We start from the raw sequence: 21,738 nt of genomic DNA, 5'->3' as shown, positions 1-21,738 counted from the left end.
ACATAAGCAAAACCAAAGAAAAAAAATGACTTCAAAACACAGTTTTTAAAGACAACAATGATAAATATCCCCCACGGTTCTCAATGATCATCTTATGAGCCAAACTTTGAATGTGTGTGAAGGAGGGGTTTGGGGGTGGGAAAGATTTGGTTGGGGAGCTAGCTGGGAGGGATTTGGAATGGATTAAGACATTTTTCATCCTGTTTATACCAGAAAAACTAAGTCAAAGTTACTTTGCTGTTCGAAACAAGAGAGAAAGATTGAGAGGATGCTTCATAGTAAAGGGGGAGGAACTAAGGAAATCCAAGAAAGACTGCAAAGACTATAACAAGTAGACTGAAGCCGTAGGGAAGACAGTCACACTAGAGATATCCTGCTACAATGGCAATATCCAAGAGATTATGTTATTCTCTCATCATTGTGCTCTTTGTGGCTATTGCGGTGGTCGTCCCCTTAGTACTGTTACATAGACAGTCCAGCTGTGAGGACGGATTCGTACATGGAGCAGTAGCTGCAGACTCTGAGATTTGCTCGAATATTGGCAGGTAAGAGGCATTTCTACAGAATTACTGCTGGAAGAATAATCTGTTTTATGGGATAGAAGAAATGAATACTGTTCTGTTTCCTAGATACCGTCTTAACTTTATGAACATCGTTGCTGTCTATATCCTTATTCCATAAAAATGTAATATGTTTAGCCATCTACTGCGTGATATTTTTACATTTTATTTTGTTGAGGTTTTTAGTTGTATGTCACCAGTATTGCAGAGTACTCCTGAATGTCAACCTCTACCACAGGCTGCAGATAACGTACAAAGTGTGATATCTCAGCACACAATGAATGAAGCATGATACGTATGATAACAGCATCGCTGCAGCAGATTTTAACTGTAACTTGACAAGCGAAGAATACAAAATAACAGCGATAGGTTCATGCAGGGCTGAAAAGCTGCTTTATTGTGAATAAAACCTGTGACCAGTGATCTGCTGCACACTGCAGTCTCCTCAATTGCTATGTGGTACAAAATGAAAGTAAACTCACATTGTCTTGTGAGGTAGAGTGAATATCTCTGATATGGCTCAGGTTACTAATGTTGCTATACATCATTCTGTCATGTATTATGGCTTAACAAACTAACATAATATGGCTTGAAAAAAGACAAATGCTGCAGTGTTCATCCAGAGGAAGACAAAACAATTAGGCTAAGTTTCCACTTGTTTTTTTTTTCTGGTAGTTTTTGGAATACTGCCAATGCAGTTTTTGAGCCAAAGTCAGACGTGGATCCATAAGGGATGAGAAGTGTAAGTCCTTCCTTTATATGTCCTATTCCTTCTGAATACACTTCTGGCTTTGGCTCAAAAACTGCAGTGGCAGATCTCCAAAAACTGCCAGAAAAAAAAAAACAAGTGGAAATTTAGCCTGAGGGGCTGTTCACATGGCGGAATTTCCACTTGCGGAATTCCGCCTCAAATTAAAGCCCATAGACTTCTATGGGATTCCGCACTCCCATTCACACCTCAGATTTTCCACTTGCGGAATTCCGCTAGATGTTCCGCTAGATTTCCGCCTGCCGAATTCCGCTAAATGTTCCATCAACATTTAGAAAAAATATTGTCCAAATACCACTGTAGGAAGTTTCTTATCTTCTTGCTTAAGTAATAGTCCAAGCTGTGAGAAAGATTATCAATATGTATACATAGTAGCATATCTAAAAGAAATGTCTAGAGTTTTCTTAACTATTTCTTTATAAATATAGAGGAACAATAACAATGTAATGAATAGAAAGATTAAGGAAAGAGATAGAATATTTAACACAATCGTGTCATGTTTAATCCTGAATGTATTACTTTTACTGGTTTAAAGGATACTCCCCTGGAAAAAAAATTTTTTTTAAATCAACTGGTGCCAGAAAGTTTAACAAATTTGTAAGTTACTTCTCTTAAAAAATCTTAATCCTTCCTGTATATATCAGTTGTTGTATGCGCCACAGGAAGTTCTTTTCTTTTTGAATTTCCTTTCTGTCTGATCACAGTGCTCTCTGCTGACACCTCTGTCCATTTTAGGAACTGTCAGGAGTAGGAGCAAATCCCCATAGCAAACCTCTCCTGCTCCGGACAGTTCCTGAAATGGACAGAGGTGTCAGCAGAGAGCACTGTGGTCAGACAGAAAGGAAATTAAAAAAGAAAAGAACTTCCTGTGGAGCATAAAAAAGCTGATAAGTACAAAAAAAGATTATGATTTTTTAATAGAAGTAATTTACAAATCTGTTTAACTTTCTGGCACCAGTTGATTAAAAAAAAAAAAAAATAATTTTTTTCCAGGGGAGTACCCCTTTAACCCCTTAAGGACACATGACATTCTCATACGTCTCCATTTCCGAGTCCTTAAGGACACATGACGTATGAGAACGTCATGTGTTTTACCGGCCCCCCGCAACCATCTGGAGCGGAGCCGGTCCCGGATGCCTGCTGAAATCGTTCAGCAGGCATCGGGGCATATCGCCCAGGGGGGTCATTATGACCCCCCATGTCGGCGATGGCCGCAGATCGCTGGACAATTCAGTCCAGCGATCTGCGGCGGATTCCGGGTCAATCGGGTCTCCAGTGACCCGGTGACCCGGAATTATTGGCTGATCGGGGCCGTCAGAGACGGCCCCGAACAGCCAGAGCCAGCAGAGGTGAGGTGGCACTGGTGCCACCTCACGATCGCCCTGATTCGTCGGCCGGATTACCGGCCGACCAATCAGGGCGCCTGCTGCGGGTGTCACTCCCGCAACCCGCTCCGCCCCTCTTCCGGAGGACGTGAGCGGGTGCGGGACGTGCACCCCGGGTGCTGGGGACCCCGATCCCCGGCGCCCCTGTTGGGATCGGGGCCCCAGGAGCAGCGGCGGAGACGACGAGGGACTGACCTGTGCGGCGAGGATCGTTGGAGGTGAGTGACAGCCTCCTGCTGTTGCTTAGCAACAGCTCCCAGCATGCAAAAAGGGCATGCTGGGAGCTGTAGTTATGCAACAGCAGGAGGCAGACCACCACAACTCCCAGCATGCCCTTATGGGCATGCTGGGACTTGTAGTTTTGCAACAGCTGGAGGCACATTCTTTCTATGGAAAAGTGTACCTTCAGCTGTTGTGTAACTACAACTCCCAGCTTGCACAATCAGCTAAAGTGCATGCTGGGAGTTGTAGTGGTGCATCTGGTGGTTGCATAACTACAACTCCCAGCATGCCCGCTGGCTGTCGGTGACTGCTGAGAGTTGTAGTTTTGCAACAGCTGAAGGCAAACCAGTGTGTCTCCAGCTGTTGCATAACTACAATCCCCAGCATCCCCAGCCAAAGTAGTATGCCTCCAGCTGTTGCATAACTACAACACCCAGCATGCCCTTCCGCTGTCCGTACATGCTGGGGGTTGTAGCTTTTGCAACAGCTGAAGGCACACTGGTTGCAAAACACTGAGTTTGTTACCAAACTCGGTGTTTCACAACCAGTGTGCCTCCAGCTGTTGCAAAACTACAACTCCCAGCATGCACTGATAGACCGTACATGCTGGGAGTTGTAGTTTTGCAACAGCTGGATGTTCCCCCCCCCCCCCCCAATGTGAACGTACAGGGTACACTCACATGGGCGGAGGATTACAGTAAGTATCCGGCTGCAAGTTTGAGGTGCGGCAAAATTTCTGCCGCAGCTCAAACTGCCAGCGAGAAACTACTGTGAACCCCCCGCCCGTGTGACTGTACCCTAAAAACACTACACTACACTAACACACAATAAAATAAAAAGTAAAAAACACTACATATACACATACCCCTACACAGCCCCCCTCCCCAATAAAAATGAAAAACGTCTGGTACGCCACTGTTTCCAAAACGGAGCCTCCAGCGGTTGCAAAACTACAACTCCCAGCATGCACTGATAGACCGTACATGCTGGGAGTTGTAGTTTTGCAACAGCTGGATTTCCTCCCCCCCAATGTGAACGTACTGGGTACACTCACATGGGCGGAGGATTACAGTAAGTATCCGGCTGCAAGTTTGAGCTGCGTCAAATTTTCTGCCGTAGCTCAAACTGCCAGCGAGAAACTACTGTGAACCCCCGCCCGTGCGACTGTACCCTAAAAACACTACACTACACTAACACAAAATAAAATAAAAAGTAAAAAACACTACATATACACATACCCCTATACAACCCCCCTCCCCAATAAAAATGAAAAACGTCTGGTACGCCACTGTTTCAAAAACGGAGCCTCCAGCTGTTGCAAAACAACTACTCCCAGTATTGCCAGATAGCCGTTGACTGTCCAGGCATGCTGGGAGTTTTACAACAGCTGGAGGCACCCTGTTTGGGAATCACTGGCGTAGAATACCCCTATGTCCACCCCTATGCAAGTCCCTAATTTAGGCCTCAAATGCGCATGGCGCTCTCACTTTGGAGCCCTGTCGTATTTCAAGGCAACAGTTTAGGGCCACATATGGGGTATCGCCGTACTCAGGAGAAATTGGGCTTCAAATTTTGGGGGGTATTTTCTGCTATTACCCTTTTAAAAAAATGTAAAATTTTTGGGAAAACAAGCATTTTAGGTAAAAAAAATATATATTTTTTTACATATGCAAAAGTCGTGAAACACCTGTAGGGTATTAAGGTTCAAATTACCCCTTGTTACGTTCCCCGAGGGGTCTAGTTTCCAAAATGGTATGCCATGTGTTTTTTTTTTGCTGTCCTGGCACCATAGGGGCTTCCTAAATGCGGCATGCCCCCATAGCAAAATTTGCTTTCAAAGCCAAATGTGACTCCTTCTCTTCTGAGACCTGTAGTGCGCCAGCAGAGCACTTTTCACACCCATATGGGGTGTTTTTTGAATCGGGAGAAATTGGGCTTCAAATTTTGGGGGGTATTTTCTGCTATTACCCTTTTTAAAATTGTTAAAATTTTGGGAAACCAAGCATTTTAGGTAAAAAATATATATATTTTTTTACATATGCAAAAGTCGTGAAACACCTGTAGGGTATTAAGGTTCACATTACCCCTTGTTACGTTCCCCGAGGGGTCTAGTTTCCAAAATGGTATGCCATGTGTTTTTTTTTTGCTGTTCTGGCACCATAGGGGCTTCCTAAATGCGGCATGCCCCCAGAGCAAAATTTGCTTTCAAAAAGCCAAATGTTACTCCTTCTCTTCTGAGACCTGTAGTGCGCCAGCAGAGCACTTTTCACCCCCATATGGGGTGTTTTCTGAATCGGGAGAAATTGGGCTTCAAATTTTGGGGCGTATTTTCCGCTATTACCCTTTTTAAAAATGTAAACATTTTGGGAAAACAAGCATTTTAGGTAAAAAAAAATTTTTTTTTTACATATGCAAAAGTCGTGAAACACCTGTAGGGCATTAAGGTTCACGTTACCCCTTGTTACGTTCCCCGAGGGGTCTAGTTTCCAAAATGGTATGCCATGTGGTTTTTTTTTTGCTGTTCTGGCACCATAGGGGCTTCCTAAATGCGGCATGCCCCCAGAGCAAAATTTGCTTTCAAAAAGCCAAATGTGACTCCTTCTCTTCTGAGACCTGTAGTGCACCAGCAGAGCACTTTTCACCCCCATGCGAGATGTTTTCTGTATCGGGAGAAATTGGGCTTCAAATTTTGGGGGGTATTTTCTGCTATTACCCTTTTTAAAAATGTAAAATTTTTGGGAAACCAAGCATTTTAGGTAAAAAAAATATATATTTTTTTTACATATGCAAAAGTCGTGAATCACCTGTAGGGTATTAAGGTTCACTTTACCCCTTGTTACGTTCCCTGAGGGGTCTAGTTTCCAAAATGGTATGCCATGTGTTTTTTTTTGCTGTCCTGGCACCATAGGGGCTTCCTAAATGCGGCATGCCCCCCCAAAAACCATTTGTCGCTCCTTCCCTTCTGAGCCCTCTACTGCGCCCGCCGAACAATTAACATAGACATATGAGGTATGTGCTTACTCGAGAGAAATTGTGTTTCAAATACAAGTAAAAATGTTCTCCTTTTTATCCCTTGCAAAAATTCAAAAAATGGGTCTACAAGAACATGCGAGTGTAAAAAATGAAGATTTTGAATTTTCTCCTTCACTTTGCTGCTATTCCTGTGAAACACCTAAAGGGTTAATACACTTACTGAATGTTTTTTTGAATACTTTAGGGGGTGTAGTTTTTATAATGGGGTCTTTTATGGGGTATTTCTAATATGAAGACCCTTCAAATCCACTTCAAAACTGAACTGGTCCCTGAAAAATAGTGAGTTTGAAAATTTTGTGAAAAATTTCAAAATTGCTGCTGAACTTTGAAGCCCTATGGTGTCTTCCAAAAGTAAAAACTCATAAATTTTATGATGCAAACATAAAGTAGACATATTGTATATGTGAACCCCAAAAAAAAATATTTTGAATATCCATTTTCCTTACAAGCAGAGAGCTTCAAAGTTAGAAAAATGCAAAATTTTCATTTTTTTCATCAAATTTTGGGATTTTTCACCAAGAAAGGATGCAAGTTACCATAAAATTTTACCACTAAGTTAAAGTAGAATATGTCACGAAAAAACAATCTCGGAATCAGAATGATAACTAAAAGCATTCCAGAGTTATTAATGTTTAAAGTGACAGTGGTCAGAATTGCAAAAAACGCTCCGGTCCTTAAGGTATAAAATGGCCTGGTCCTTAAGGGGTTAAGTCATTGTATGTAGCGAAAGATACAATTCCCACCTGTGAGAATAAGAAGTCCTGAGAAGTCCGGAGTGCCTCCACTTGTCTAGTCACTCGAGATCTAATGTGTGAATATCACTTATAGAATAGTAATGTTATAGGAAAGATATTCAAGCTTTACCCAGAAGTGTGTATGGTGTTTGTGAGTATAAATTAAAGAAATTCATGCTGAGTATCTGATATGCCTACATTTTTGTGAGGTGGATTTTTTGTGGTATCTACTACTTTGGTGCAAAATGCACAGCAATTTATGCCCCTGCTTTTTTTTGTGTAGCTCGCACCAAAAGTTGTGTCCAGAAATGAGTCTTTCTCATTAGTAAGTTCATTGAGGAAACATACATTCTTCTAGCAAAGCCCCCTTTTTAGGAACTAAGGGGGAGATTCATTAGAAGCGATCTAATTGGTTGCTATGGGAAACTGGTCATCTTTTCCTCAGCACAGGTTATGTACATTAATTGTAAATAACAACAGTGTATCAAATACACTTTATATTTATTTTAAATAGTTTTTAATCTACTTGGTCTGAGACTGTTTATAACTATTGTTAATAAATATGCTACCTATTAGATTTTTTGAGTACATATTTACCTTTGCATACCACCTTTTATGTTTTAATTTTTTTGAACCCCTTAAGGACTCAGCCCATTTTTACCTTAAGGACTCAGCAAATTAACACTTTCAATTTTGCACCTACAGACCCATATAAGGTCTTGTCTTTTTTTTTTCCACGGCACCAATTGTACTTTGTAATGACATCACTTATTTTATAATATAATCTGCGGCGAAACAAAAAATGCAGACATGGAGCAGTAGATCGCCGATCGGACAACGGAGAGGCAGGTGAGGACCCTCTCGTCGTCTGGTAAGCTGATCGGGACATTGTGATTTTGTCGTGATAGCCCCGATCAGCTCCACTGAGCTGCCGGGATTCTTTCACTTTCGTTTTAGACACCAGAATCAACTTTGATTGCGGCATCTAAAGGGTTATTGCCAGGCATCGGCCCGATTGGTGGTGCCCGGCATTAGCCGTGGGTCCTGGCTGCCCATAGCAACTGGGACCCACCGGGTTTACACCGCTCTCCGCTGGTGAGAATGGTTTAAACCCGATAAACGGGACCAGGGCCTACATGTACACCCTGCGTCCTTAAGGACTTGTAAGCCCTGCGCCCCTGAAAAGTTAATATAAAAAAAAGTAAATACACATTAGCAGGATATGCCAAAATTGCATGACTGCATTGCATTTGATCCAATTCTTAAATTCAAGGTTAAGGGGGGTTCCCAGTGGTCAAAGACAAACATATGTTGCACATGGCCTCTTTTACACTTACTCCTATCAGCCATACAAAGAATCTAAACTGACACCATGCCAAGGTGATTTAGTCATGCTACAAATTTATCTAGTGCATTTGATTAATTTGTCCCATGCACATCAAAAATCAATGTGACATTTGTGTTCTAAACCTGTAGGGAGAGTAGACCAAAAATGATGAATTTCCCAATGACTGGAGATGCAATGTGTACAGCTCTATTCTGTTAGGTAACTCAGAACACCATTTTTGAGCTTGTGGGTTTCCTCTGGATCAACACAGTAGGGCTTTAGGTTGAACTTGATGGACTTATAAATTATCTAATTATTTAAACTGGAGCGTATTGTTGGTGCACGGATTTAATCAATTGAGTAAAATGCATTTTCCCTTACTTTTTTCACCGAAATGTAAAGGGAAACACAATAACATATTGGTTATGATTACATTTCACTTGACAAATTATTATTTTGTAATCTGCTATGTAATCTGCTATGAGGGAAGTAGGAAGTTTCCGCTCATTATTTTAAGCCCAGCAAATGTGTGAAAACCACTTCTACCAAAAGATCTACTCCTCCCAACACCTACAGTTTGGTAAGGGTCGAACTTGAAGCGTGTTTTCTGGAGAAGCAAGACATGGACATGTTGACTGTGCAAAGAATAAAGAATATAATAATGTTTTGAATAAAGCATTAACCCCTTAACGACCACGGACGTAAATGTACGTCCTGGTTTGGCGGGACTTCCTGTGTATGACCGCGTCTGACTGCATCTAAAGCACACATTGATATAACTTAAAGAGTGACATAGAAAAGGTAAAAACTACCATAAGGAGATTTCAGAAAGTAACATGGCATAAGTAAAACATCTGCAGACCCAAGGCCATGAACAACAAAGCAAAGATACTGTAAAAATGCAGTAGAGGGCCCAAGGAAAAAATATTTGTGCACAACAGGAAACCCGTATCACAGCTAGGTGGCCCTATGACCAGTCTTCCAGAAAGTAATAATAAGTAATAATAACAAATAAGTCCAGTCAGCAAATGTCAACAAAGGGTGCCAGATGGTACAAAACACAGCATAGAATGCCGAAGATGAGGCAAAGTCTCAAGTCCCAGAAGTATAAAGTGACCTGGTACAGTCGGGGTGGCAGGATCACAGCAAGCGCCAGCAGTCGAACACCAAAGAAGCGGTAGAATAGGCAACCATCCAGGAAGATGCACATCAATGAGTGTCAAGGATGAAACAAAATCCTGGATTCTGGAAGGGTCCAGAAGTTCACAGGGATGACTGCTTTCCCTTACAACCAACTTAAATGGGAACCCGCAGGCATTTGGTATTTCCTTCTTTTGGAGAAGAACCAATAAGGGGCGTAAAGCTCTGCTCAAACTGTGCAAGGGGTCTTGCAGAAATGTCAATGTGGTACCATCAAAATCAATAGATTTAAGTTACAGAGCTCATGCATAATTTCCTCTTGACCTGAAAGAAATGCAGTCTACAGATAATGGTATGGGATCTATTAGGATCCTGGCTGACAGGCCCCAGTATCCTATGTGCCTGGTTCATTTCCAGCTCATCAGTGATAGACCATTTAGACATGCTGCTTCTGGATATGCCTTGTAAATTAGGGATAAGATTTAGAGTTTTAGTAGCTTCAGACAGGCCCCTTATACAAATGTTATTGTGCCTACTTCTATGTTCAGAGTTATCATGGAAATGATACAGGTTCTGAATGTGTTCATCCTGCAGGTCACATCTTTCCTGAAGGTTGCTCACCAAAGAAGTCAATGTCCCTTGTTCAGATGGCAAATGCTCCACTATGGTTTCCCGCTCCTGCACAGTGGTTTTGATAAAGCTCAGTTTGTGTTTGTATGACAAATCCAGCCTTTAAAGGGGTCCTCTGCTGCTCAGCGTTTGGAAATAACTGTTCTGTAGATGTCATGCCCCCTCCCATAGACTTGCATTGAAGGGGCGGGGCATGACGTCATAATGCGGTGGGGCTATGACGTCACGAGCTTCCGGCGCCAGCTTCAGCGTTCGGAACAGTTTGTTCCAAACGCTGAGTAGCGGAGAACCCCTTTAAGTGATATTTTTTCCTTGTTTTGGTGACAAAAAAGCTGCTACACTTTCTCTTTCCAGTCCTAATCTGTTGCATCCTGAGATGAGGGAGTTGGTCAAGAGCTTGGTGGCAGGGTTTGTACACAAGGAGCTGCAGATGGGTTGACTGCAGGAGTGGCCTTTGTTAATGAGATGCAGGCACCATATTTTGATGGCATCCCACAGGCTGAGGAAGGCATTGTGAAATCAACAAGCAGAGAACCAAGAACGATGGAGCCATGTCCTTCCATGGGAGCAGACAGCGGAGCAACTCACCACAGAGGCAGCATGGAATTGGAATGGACTGAGAGCAACAGTGTAAGGCTGGGTTCACACCACGTTTTTGCAATACAGTTCCTGTATCAAAATTTGTGTACACATTTTAATCCGTATATGGTTAAAAACCGTATTTGGTTTGAAAAATTATGTCCAGTTGCATCCGTTTTTTGAGAAAAAAACGTATACATTTTTAGCTTTTCATTCCATTATGAATAAAGTTTGACTTGTTTGATTGAAATTCCAAGAAAAAAACTGTGCAAAGTCAAAAACTGCATGGTTAAAACCGGATTGAACCATATGCACATACGGTTCTGTACGGTTCCCATTGACTCCCATGTCAAAAAAAAAATGCATAAGTTTCAATACAGTTTTTCACTCAGACCAAAAACCATGGTAGACCACAGTTTTAGGAATGGGAAAAAACTGACAAAACCTTACAGGATGCAAAACGGACAACCTGATGCATCTTTTGGCATACGGTTTTCAATACTGTTCCGTACGTTTTTCAAATTGAAAACGAAAACGTATATGGGAACTGTATTACAAAAATGTGGTGTGAACTCAGCCTTAGATTGGCAGCCTTAAAATGGCGACATAGCAGCACGGGGGTCCTGGCACCTTGAGAAAGCATACCAAAGTGTCATGGAGCAAAGCCTGTGAGCTCCTTCATTCTCTTATTCACAGTATGTAGGTGGAAAAGTGAGGCCAGAAAACCTCCAAGAGCGGAAGCTGTGCATACATGTATCTTCATCTGGCCATTGCTAATACACACTACCCAATTTTAATCAACTTGAATGTGGATGGATCCCCTATATTCTGATACTCCCTGTACACATGAATATCAGAGGGGCTGTGGGAAAAATACCATTGGGACCAGATGGTAAGGCTAGGTTCACATGGCCATTGTCCCCTTCCTACTATTCTCCTGTCAATGCTGCAGAAACGCACCATACTACTAAAAGATGCAAACTGATGCAAAGGTATACGCTTCTATATACATATGCCTTCCCCCCCACAGCGCTATGTATAATCATATGTCCCCCGCAGTGCATTAATAATCATATGCCCCTCGCAGCGCTATGTGTGAAAAGCATTCTATCAGGAGGCATCGGGATGGCCGGGGCACTATTCACATCACCTCCTCCTGGAATGTAGCTAATACGATATAAACCCATAAGACATGTCCTCTATATGACCATAATGAATGTCTTGCATGTGTTTAATGAAGCTACCAGACCCCTTTCCAGTATTAACCGATAGTGTTGCTCGCGAATATTCGCAATTCGAATTTTATTCGCGAATATCGCATATTCGCGAATTCGCGAATATTTGCGAATATAGCGCTATATATTCGTAATTAGGAATATTCGTTTTTGGTTTTTTTTCACAGTAAACATCACAGTGATCACCCCTCTCTGCTTCCAGCTTATGTGGTGTAAGAAGGCTCTAATACTACTGTGTGAGACTGGCGTGCGAATTTTCGCATATGCGAAAGTTTGCATATGCTAATTTTCGCATATGCGAATGTTCGCTTACATTGATTTTTGGATATGCAAATTTTCACATATGTTAATTTTCGCACACGCGAATATTCGCATATGCGAAAATAAAACGAGGGCATTACGAATATGCGAATATTCGCGAATTCGAATATGGCCTATGCCGCTCAACACTATTAACCGACCGGGCATGTTCAGAGAACCTTACATACAAAGGTCTCACTGTTTTGCCAATGTAATACAAACCGCACGTACATTGAATGGCATAAACCACCGATTTGGTGCTTCATGTAATACATCGGTTGACAGCGAATTCGTCTGGACCTAACTTGTCTAAATTACCTGGGTACATATATTTACACCATCTACATGACCCACATTTGAAATTACCAACTATCACACTCTTGTTTAACCAATTATCTGAGGTATCTAGTCTATCTTTTACAAGGATGTCCCTCAGGCTTCGTGTCCTCCTAAAAGTTATTAAAGGTTTTTTCTAAACCATATCCTTGAAGATCTCATCCTCTGCAAGGATATGCCAATTCTTGTAGATAGCATTTTTGATTATTTTTTCCATAGGACTAAACATGAAGGAAAAGATAAACAGTTTTTCCTGACAAGGAGTGTCTTTATTTTTCTTGTATTTTCTAGTTAATTTTTTTCAAAAATACATTACGATATAACAGATATGTGCGTTCATATGCTTGTTGTAGTTCTTGCTGGGGATAATTTCTCTGTAATAATATTGTCATCAATCCCCTAGCCTGTTGATCAAAAGACATTAAAGGACATCTGCAGCAAAATACAACTTATTCCCTATCCACAACGGTCGGACCCCCGCGATCTTCTGCACGGGGCCATGGCTTTCCCATGCAGGAGGTGTGCCGGCCGCAGCGTGACATCGCGGCTGACACGCCTCCTCCATGTATCTCTATGGGAGAGGTGGGGAGGCAGCGTTTGTGCCTCCCCGCCTCTCCCATAGAACTGCATGGGGAGGGGGCGTGTCATTAACCTCAGAGAGGTCGACGCTACGCGCATTAGCTGCTCACATAGAGCGGCAATGCGGGGGCCCCATTTGGTAGATCGCGGGGGGTGCCAGCTGTTGGACCCCCCTGCGATCAGACACTCATCCCTTATCCTGTGCATAGAGGATAAGTTGTCTTTTGCTGCAGATGTCCTTTAAAGAACAGTTTATGCGTCTCAGTCTTACAAATTGTCCGTATGGCAGCGATTTTTTAACATATTGGGGGTGGTAAATTCTATAATTTAGCAAAGAATTAGTTGCCGTGGTTTACAATAACCCCTAGTTTGTAATGTCCCCAAAGAGGCATCAATTTCTACATCAGGAAAGCTCAGTATTTTATCTCCATATACACTGGTAAAATTCATATTAAAGGGGTACTCCACTGGAAAACATTATTATTATTTTTTTTAAATCAACTGGTGCCAGAAAGATAAACAGATTTGTAAATTACTTCTATTTAAAAATATTAATACTTATCAGCTGTTGTATGATCCACAGGAAGTTCTTTTCTTTTTGAATTTCCTTTCTGTCTGACCACAGTGCTCTCTACTGACACCTCTGTCCATATCAGGAGTCCAGAGCAGGAGAGGTTTGCTATGGGGATTTGCTTCTACCCTGGACAGTTCCTAAAATAGACAGAGGTGTCAGCAGAGAGCACTGTGATCAGACAGAAAGGAAATTCAAAAAGAAAATAACTTCCTGTGGAACATACAACAGCTGATAAGTACTGGAAGGATTAAGATTTTTAAGATAAGTGATTTACAAATCTGTTTAACTTTCTGGCACCAGTTGATTTAGAATCTTTTTTTCCAGAGGAGTACCCCTTTAAAACTGTTGGAATTCAAGTACTCCAGAAACACATCGAACCTGTCCTCCGTGCCAGCCCAGACTATTATGACATATAAGATATACCTTTTTTAACATGCATGAAGGGGTTGTCAGGGGTAAAAATCATGTTAGCCTCCAGCTCTCCCAGGTGTAAATTGGCGAAAAGGTTGGACGACGGGCATGCCCATTGCCATACCAGCTGACTGCCTATACCACCTGTTATTGAACTGATTATAAATGCGCTGCGGAGGGCATATGTATATAAATGCGCTGCGGCGGGCATATATATATATATATATATATATATATATATAAATGCGCAGCGAAGGGCATATGTTTACAAATGCGCTGCGGGGGGAAGACATATATAGCGCAGCAGGGGGAAAAATATATAGAAGCGTTGCGGGGGGCTAGACATATATGCTATATGTCTGGTCCCCTGCAGCGCTATATATCTTGCCCCCCACATCGCTTTTATATACATATACCTCCTGCTGCGCACTCACAAATTTCACTTTAAAAACCCTGCTGGGAGCTCTGATTGGCTCCTCGGTGCTTGCTTTTCAGGACTTCCGGCAGGGTATTTGAAAAAGAAAGTAAAACACTACATACATCGCAGTGGAGTAGAGCATGCGGCCGGCTCCCCTGATTAATAACATCTGATCACAGTGGGTCTCAGAAGTGAGACCTGGTGTGATGAATGCCTCAGCCCTGTACTACTACCCCCAACATGTAACAGGCTCTGTTCCATGATGAGGGTAGTAGTACAAGCACTAATGTAGCCTACCCAGCCACCAGGAAACTCCCGCAGAGGGAGAATTACTACTCCCATTATGGAAACAAGTCTGTTCCATGATGGGAGTAGTAGAAGACCCACAGCACTGCAGGAGTCCGGTGATTTGACCTATTCTGAGCATGTTCGGAAGTAGTAACGGTTAAAAAATGGATATTAAAAACTGTGTGCAAACGGATAACATTAACGGCTCATCCATTTGCCATAGACTTCAATGTTAAATTTATAATATCTGTTTCTATTCCGTTACTTTTGATGGGAAAAAAAATACTGTATGCAACATCTGTTTGTCGTAAAAAAAAAAAAAAAGGATTAGGAACCAAATGAATGCAAATGGCTCGCAAAGGACTGTAAAATCCCATTGACATCAGTGGGATTCATTTAAAGCTGTTTGCAAGCCGTTTGCAAAAGGCGAGAATGGCATGAATTAACGGGGACATGCGTTAATGTGAACGAGCCCTAACCTGAGGACAAGGTAGTATTTAGTTCACAATGGAGAGGAAATGACAGGTCTTCTTTATTATTTCTTAACAGTATTTCATGTTTTTTTGCTTGACTCTGCATGACTAGTCTTAATGTAATTCAGTGAAATATTACAAGCACAACAAAGTTTGCTGAACAAGCCAAGAAAAAATGGTATCAGGTTAATATGCAATGTCATCTACAAATTACACTCAGGGCAATTCTAGCCCATCTGCTTCCTGAGATAAATCGTGCAACATAAACAGCATCCCTTCTGATTATAAAGATACTAAAAGAACTGTGTAGGAAGAAACAGGAAAGTCCTCACTTCCTCTCTGACAAAGGCTAGTAATGGAGAGATGTCCTGGGAGACGTTCCACTATTAGGACTAGGAATGCTTTTAAAGAGGTTGTCTCATTTAATACTTTATAAAAGAAAAAAAATATCCCCTACAAAGTTGGCATTAAAACTAGAGATGAGCGAATCGAAGCCGACGAACCTGAATTCGTTACAAATTTCAGGAAAAAATTTATTTGCAATGAATGCGAATACCGCCGCGATTCTATCGCGCGAATCACTTAATTAAACTCCAATAACTGCAGTCCAGTCTCCAGGGCATCTAAAATGGGCGGATCCACATGTCAGTACATGGGGCAAGAAACCCTGGGAAGGCAGGAAGGCAAGGCGGGAAGGGAAGTACCGTATATACTCGAGTATAAGCCAACCCGAATATAAGCCGAAGCCCCTAATTTCACCCCAAAAACCCAGGAAAAGTTATTGAGTCGACTATAAGTCTAGGGTGGGAAATACATCACCCCCCCTGTCATCATCCAGACCCCCGTCATTAACACCCTCATCATCATCACCCTGTCATCATCCCCCCTTCTTCATCACCGCCTGTCATCATCCCCCCTTCATCATCACCCTGTCATCATCCCCCCTTCATCATCACCGCCTGTCATCATCCCCCCCCTGTCATCATCCCACCCCCCCTTCATCATCACTGCCTGTCATCATCCCACCCCCCCTTCATCATCACTGCCTGTCATCATCCCACCCCCCTCATCATCACCGCCTGTCATCATCCCCTTATCATCCCACACCCCCCCCTTCATCATCCCCTTATCATCCCACACCCCCCCTTCATCATCCCCTTGTCATTATTCCACCCTCTCTTCATCATCCCCTTATCATCCGACCCCCCCTTCATCATCCCCTTGTCATTATCCCACCCCCCTTCATCATCCTCTTGTCATCATCCCACACCCCCCCTTCATCATCCCCTTGTCATCATCACCCCCCCCCCCTTCATCATCACCACATGTCATCAGCCCCTCCCCCACCCCTTCATCATCACCGCTTGTCAATGTCTGATACAGTGGTCTTCAACCTGCGGACCTCCAGATGTTTCAAAACTACAACTCCCAGCAAGCTGTCCGTGCTTGCTGGGAGTTGTAGTTTTGAAACATCTGGAGGTCCGCAGGTTGAAGACCACTGCGGCCTTCGACATCATCCAGCCCCCCCCCCCTCTCAGTCTAAGATGGACAGTCCGGAACGACTATCCCTCCGCACCGGACTGTCCCTGCAGCACAGATGGCCCGGACCAGCGCACACCCTAACGTCCCGCCGAGCGGAGGTGAGTACAGAACTAAAGGGGGTGAGGGGGGGGGGGGGCTGGATGATGTCGAAGGCCGCAGGCTGCCCGGGCTTGCTGGGAGTTGTAGTTTTGAAACATCTGAAGGTCCACAGGTTGAAGACCACTGAGGGCGGAGAGTTCACTCGAGTATAAGCCGAGGGGGGTGTTTTCATCACGATAAATCGTGCTGAAAATCTCGAGTGTATATACGGTAGGTGGGATGATCCTGAATCACATGCAGCATGCAGTCTATCAGCAGCCAGTCACCCCTGTGATGTCACAGCCCTCTATATTCGGCAGCCATTTTGCGGCTCGTCATTTCATTCATTACACTGCAGAGAGATAGGACATCGCTGTGTGTGAGTTACACAGAAAAGCTTTGTTTCACCTCAGCCTTCTGTAGGACGCAGAGCACAGCGTTTTTGCACAGAAATTAATTCTTACTGCAGTGATTAACCCCTCAGTCACTGTGAACAGCATTGCATTACAGAGAGGGGCAGACAGCTGTGTGGTGCCTCAGCTGCAGAAACGTTTTCACAGGAGGGAGAAATAATTTTTTAGGGCAAATCTGTGTCTTTGTTCCACTACAACTAGTCTGCTGGTTATACTAGTCTGTAGACAGTATAACACATACCCAGTAGTCCATTCCTAATAGTATTTGAGAGAGAGTCTTTTTGCAATTTCAGTTTTAGTACACTGTGACTGTGTGCTCCAGCATTGTTGTGTACTGCTGGTGCTGTGGGCAAATTATAATTTTTTTGCGTACTGTACCACATTTTTCTGCACCTCATAAGTGCATATCACATACCTACATCTAAGTGGTGTACTATTTTGTACCTGTTAATCTGTCAAGGGCCTACATACTGTGAAGAACAGCCAAAAGTAATCACTGGCTGGTGTTTTACTCCGATACATTTATTAAGCGTACTGTAGCACATTAGCACATTTTTCTGCCCTCATAAGTGCATATCACACACCAACATCTCAGTGGTGTACTATTTTGTACCTGTTAATCTGTCAAGGGCCTACATACTGTGAAGAATAGCCAAAAGTAATCACCGGCTGGTGTTAATTAAGCGTACTGTAGCGCATTTTTCTGCCCTCATAAGTGCATACCACATACCTACATCTAAGTAGTGTACTATTTTATACCTGTTAATCTGTCAAGGGCCTACATACTGTGAAAGGACGGCCAAAAGTAATCATCGGCTGGTGTTTTACTCCAATATGTTTTTTTAAGCGTACTGTAGCACATTTTTCTGCCCTGTTTGTTCCACCACAAATGGTCTGCTGGTTATACTAGTCTGTAGATGGTATAATACATACCCAGCAGTCCATACCTAATAGTCTGTGAAAGAGTGCAATTTTGTGTTTAGTACACAGCGACTGTGTGCTGCAGCACTGTTGTGTACTGCTGGGGTTGTGCAAAAATAAGTTTTTTAAGTGTACTGTAGTGCATTTTTCTGCCCTCATAAGTGCATACCACATACCTACATCTAAGTAGTGTACTATTTTGTACCTGTTAATCTGTCAAGGGCCTATATACTGTGAAAGGTGAGCCAATAGTACACATCTGCTGCTGTTCTAGAAAAATACTGTTTTAAGCGTAGTGAAGCGTATTGTACTCCCCTCGTATACGCAATAAGTATGTCAGGCAGAGTAGTACCAGGACGTGCACAGTGGAGTGGCAGAGGCCTAAATTCATCAGGCACAGGCAGAGGTTGCGACAGCCGTAGTCGCAGGGAGAGGTCTGAGCTCCCGGTGTCAGCTAGCAGTCGCGTCTCGACCAGCAACCCAGCAGCCGTGATTGATCGGTTCACTCGGTCATCCACTTCATCCCAATTGACATCCGACACCCCTAGTCAACAGTCGTTGGGTTCCTCATACTTAACCCTCAGTTGGCATTGCCCTCATGCTGCTGCTGCCACCTCCTCAAGGCTCTATCATTGTGCTGCCATGTGACATGTGATTCCTGGTTAAATTTGGTCCTTTCTACCCACACGCCGGGGCCCGGGACACTAAAACTTGCTTTAGCCACCTCTAGGCTGTGCCATTCAGCCACTATAGGGTCTTCTCATGATTCAGCCACCTCCAGGCTGTGTCATTCAGCCAATATATGGTTTACTGATGCTGCTGTACCTGGGCCTACATTTTTTTTATGGTAACACTAGCTACCATAAATCTTCAATTTGAATTTCAAAATGCATCTTTAAATCTTAGGGATTGTGAAGCCCTAGTGTCTACTCATGCTTCTGCCAACTCCAGGCTGTGTCATTCAGCAACTATAATATCTCCTCATGCCACAAACTCCAGCCTGTGCCATTCAGCCACTATATGGTCTCCTCATGCTTCAGCCACCACCAGGCTGTGCAATTCAGTCACTATATGGTCTTTTCATGCTTCAGCCACCTCCAGGCTGTGTCATTCAGCCACTATATGTTCTCCTCATGCTTCCACAAACTCCAGGCACTCATTCAGCCACTATATGGTCTCCTCCTACTGATGCCACCTCAAAGCTCTGCCATTGTGCCGCCATGTGACTCCTTGTTAAATTTGGTCCTTTGTACCCACATGCCAGGACCCAGGGCACTAAAAACCTGGGAGTCAAAATTTAAATTTCAAAATCCTCAATTTAAAAATCTTAAATTAAAAAATATTAAATTTCAATGGTCTCCTCATGCTTCAGCCACCTATAGGCTATGCCATTCAGCCACTTTAGGGTCTCCTCATGATTCAGCCACCTCCACGCTGTGCCATTAAGCCATTATAGGGTCTCCTCATGATTCAGCCACCTCCAGGCTGTGTCATTCATCCAATATATGGTTTACTGATGCTGTTGGGCCTGGGCTTAAAATAGCTACCATAAATCTTCATTTTAAATTTAAAAATTCATCTTTTCAGCTTAGGGATTGTGAAGCCCTAGTGTCTACTCATGCTGCTGCCAGCTCCAGGCTGTGTCATTTAGCCACTATATGGTCTCCTCATGCTGCCCACACCTTCACACTGTGTCATTTAGCCACTATATGGTCTCCCTATGATGCCAACACCTCCATGCTGTGTCATTCAGCCACTATATGGTTTCCTCATGCTGCCAACACCTCCACGCAGTGTCATTCAGCCACTATATGGTCTCCTCATGCTGCCAACACCTCCACGCTGTGTCATTCAGCCACTATATGGTCTCCTCATGCTGCCAACACCTCCACGCTGTGTCATTCAGCCACTATATGGTCTCGTTATGCTGCCAACAACTCCACGCTGTGTCATTCAGCCACTATATGCTCTCCTCATGCTGCTGTCACCTGCACGCTGTGTTATTCAGCCACTGTATGGTCTCCTCATACTGATGGCACCTCCAGGCTCTGTCATTGTGCCGCTCTGCGGCAGTGATTCTAATAGCAATGTCTGTAATCTGCATGCCATACTGAATAACAGCATAATTTCACTACCCCAGCACACTCCATATGTGTGTTAGAAAAAATCTAAGTGTTCTACACCCCTATGGAGGCTCTCTGTAGTCCAGAAATAGCCATTTTTAATATAGATTCATGGCAAATAAATTCGACCCGAAACAAATTTTCAAATCAGCCGAATCGAATTTTTCAAAAGTTCGCTCATCTCTAATTAAAACAATAAACTCTAACTTACCTATCGCAGTTACCCTGATGCCACTGTAATTGCTGTCCCGTCCTCCAGCCCCAGTTTTCATAGAGCTTCTGGGGGTCAACACGTCACACTGCCACTAGGCTTATTGTCAACAGCAGTGATGTTCCACCTCGACTGGTGATAGGCTGAGCTGCAGTATCATGTATTGAGTCCAGACACCAGAAAGAAGCTCAATACATGACACTGCCGCGGCTGGAGGACTGCACATCAACTTCAGTGGCACATGGGGAGTGGTAGTAGGTAAGTCAAAGTTTATTCTTTAAAAAAAAAGTATTAAATGAGACAACCCCTTTAACCTCTTAACCCCTTAAGGACTCAGGATTTTTCAGTTTTTGCACTTTTGTTTTTTCCTCCTTACCTTTTAAAAATCATAACCCTTTCAATTTTCCACCAAAAAATTCATATTATGGCTTATTTTTTGCGTCGCCAATTCTACTTTGCAGTGACGTTAGTCATTTTACCCAAAAATGCACAGCGAAACTGAAAAAAAAATCATTGTGCGACAGAATCGAAGAAAAAATGCCATTTTGTAACTTTTGGGGGCTTCTGTTTCTACGCAGTGCATATTTTGGTAAAAATGACACCTTATCATTATTCTGTAGGTCTATACGGTTAAAATCATACCCTACTTATATAGGTTTGATTTTGTCGCACTTCTCGAAAAAATCATAACTACATGCAGGAAAATTTATACGTTTAAAAATGTCATCTTCTGACCCCTATAACTTTTTTATTTTTCCACGTACAGGGCAGTTTGAGGACTATTTTTTTGCGCCGTGATCTGATGTTTTTATCGGTATGATTTTTGTTTTGATCGGACTTTTTGATCACTTTTTATTCATTTTTAATGGTATAAAAAGTGACCAAAAATGCGCTTTTTTTGACTTTGGAATTTTTTTGCGCGTACGCCATTGACCGTACGGTTTAATTAATGATATATTTTTATAGTTTGGACATTTACGCACGCGGCGATACCACATACGTTTATTTATTTTTTTTTTTACACTGTTTTATTTTTTTTATGGGAAAAGGGGGGTGATTCAAACTTTTATTAGGGAAGGGGTTAAATGACCTTTATTAACACTTTTTTTTAACTTTTTTTTTTTGCAGTGTTATAGCTACCATAGGGACCTATAACACTGCACACACTGATCTTTTACACAGATCACAGGCGTGTATTAACACGCCTGTGATCAGTGTTATCGGCGTTTGACTGCTCCTGCCTGGATCTCAGGCACGGAGCAGTCATTCGCCGATCGGACACCAAGGAGGCAGGTAAGGGCCCTCCCTGTGTCCTGCCAGCTGTTCGGGACGCCGTGACGCCCGAACAGCCCGACTGAGCAGCCGGGTCACTTTCACTTTCGCTTTAGAAGTGGTGGTCAGCTTTGACCGCCGCTTCTAAAGGGTTAATACCACACATCGCCGCGATCGGCGATGTG

The 21,738-nt window shown here is 43.0% G+C and overlaps 2 protein-coding genes across 2 annotated transcripts in view; one reads left to right on the top strand and one right to left on the bottom strand.

Moving 5' to 3' along the window:
* Positions 1 to 21,738, bottom strand: part of SMPD4 (sphingomyelin phosphodiesterase 4) — a 163,550-nt gene that overhangs the window by 124,874 nt on the left and 16,938 nt on the right. The gene's annotated exons all lie outside the window — the stretch shown is intronic.
* The window catches only part of GGT5 (gamma-glutamyltransferase 5), a 132,194-nt gene continuing 110,683 nt past the window's right edge, over positions 228 to 21,738 (top strand). The window contains exon 1 of the mRNA XM_056531023.1: positions 228 to 545. Within this exon, the coding sequence (XP_056386998.1) occupies positions 382 to 545 (164 nt within the window). The 5' untranslated portion in view covers positions 228 to 381. The remainder of the gene's footprint in view (positions 546 to 21,738) is intronic.

The sequence above is a fragment of the Hyla sarda genome, chromosome 1, assembly GCF_029499605.1.
Source record: "Hyla sarda isolate aHylSar1 chromosome 1, aHylSar1.hap1, whole genome shotgun sequence".
In the NCBI taxonomy this organism is placed as follows: domain Eukaryota; kingdom Metazoa; phylum Chordata; class Amphibia; order Anura; family Hylidae; genus Hyla; species Hyla sarda.
Note: the sequence above shows the minus strand (reverse complement) of the source record. Positions and strands in the feature narration are given on the sequence as shown.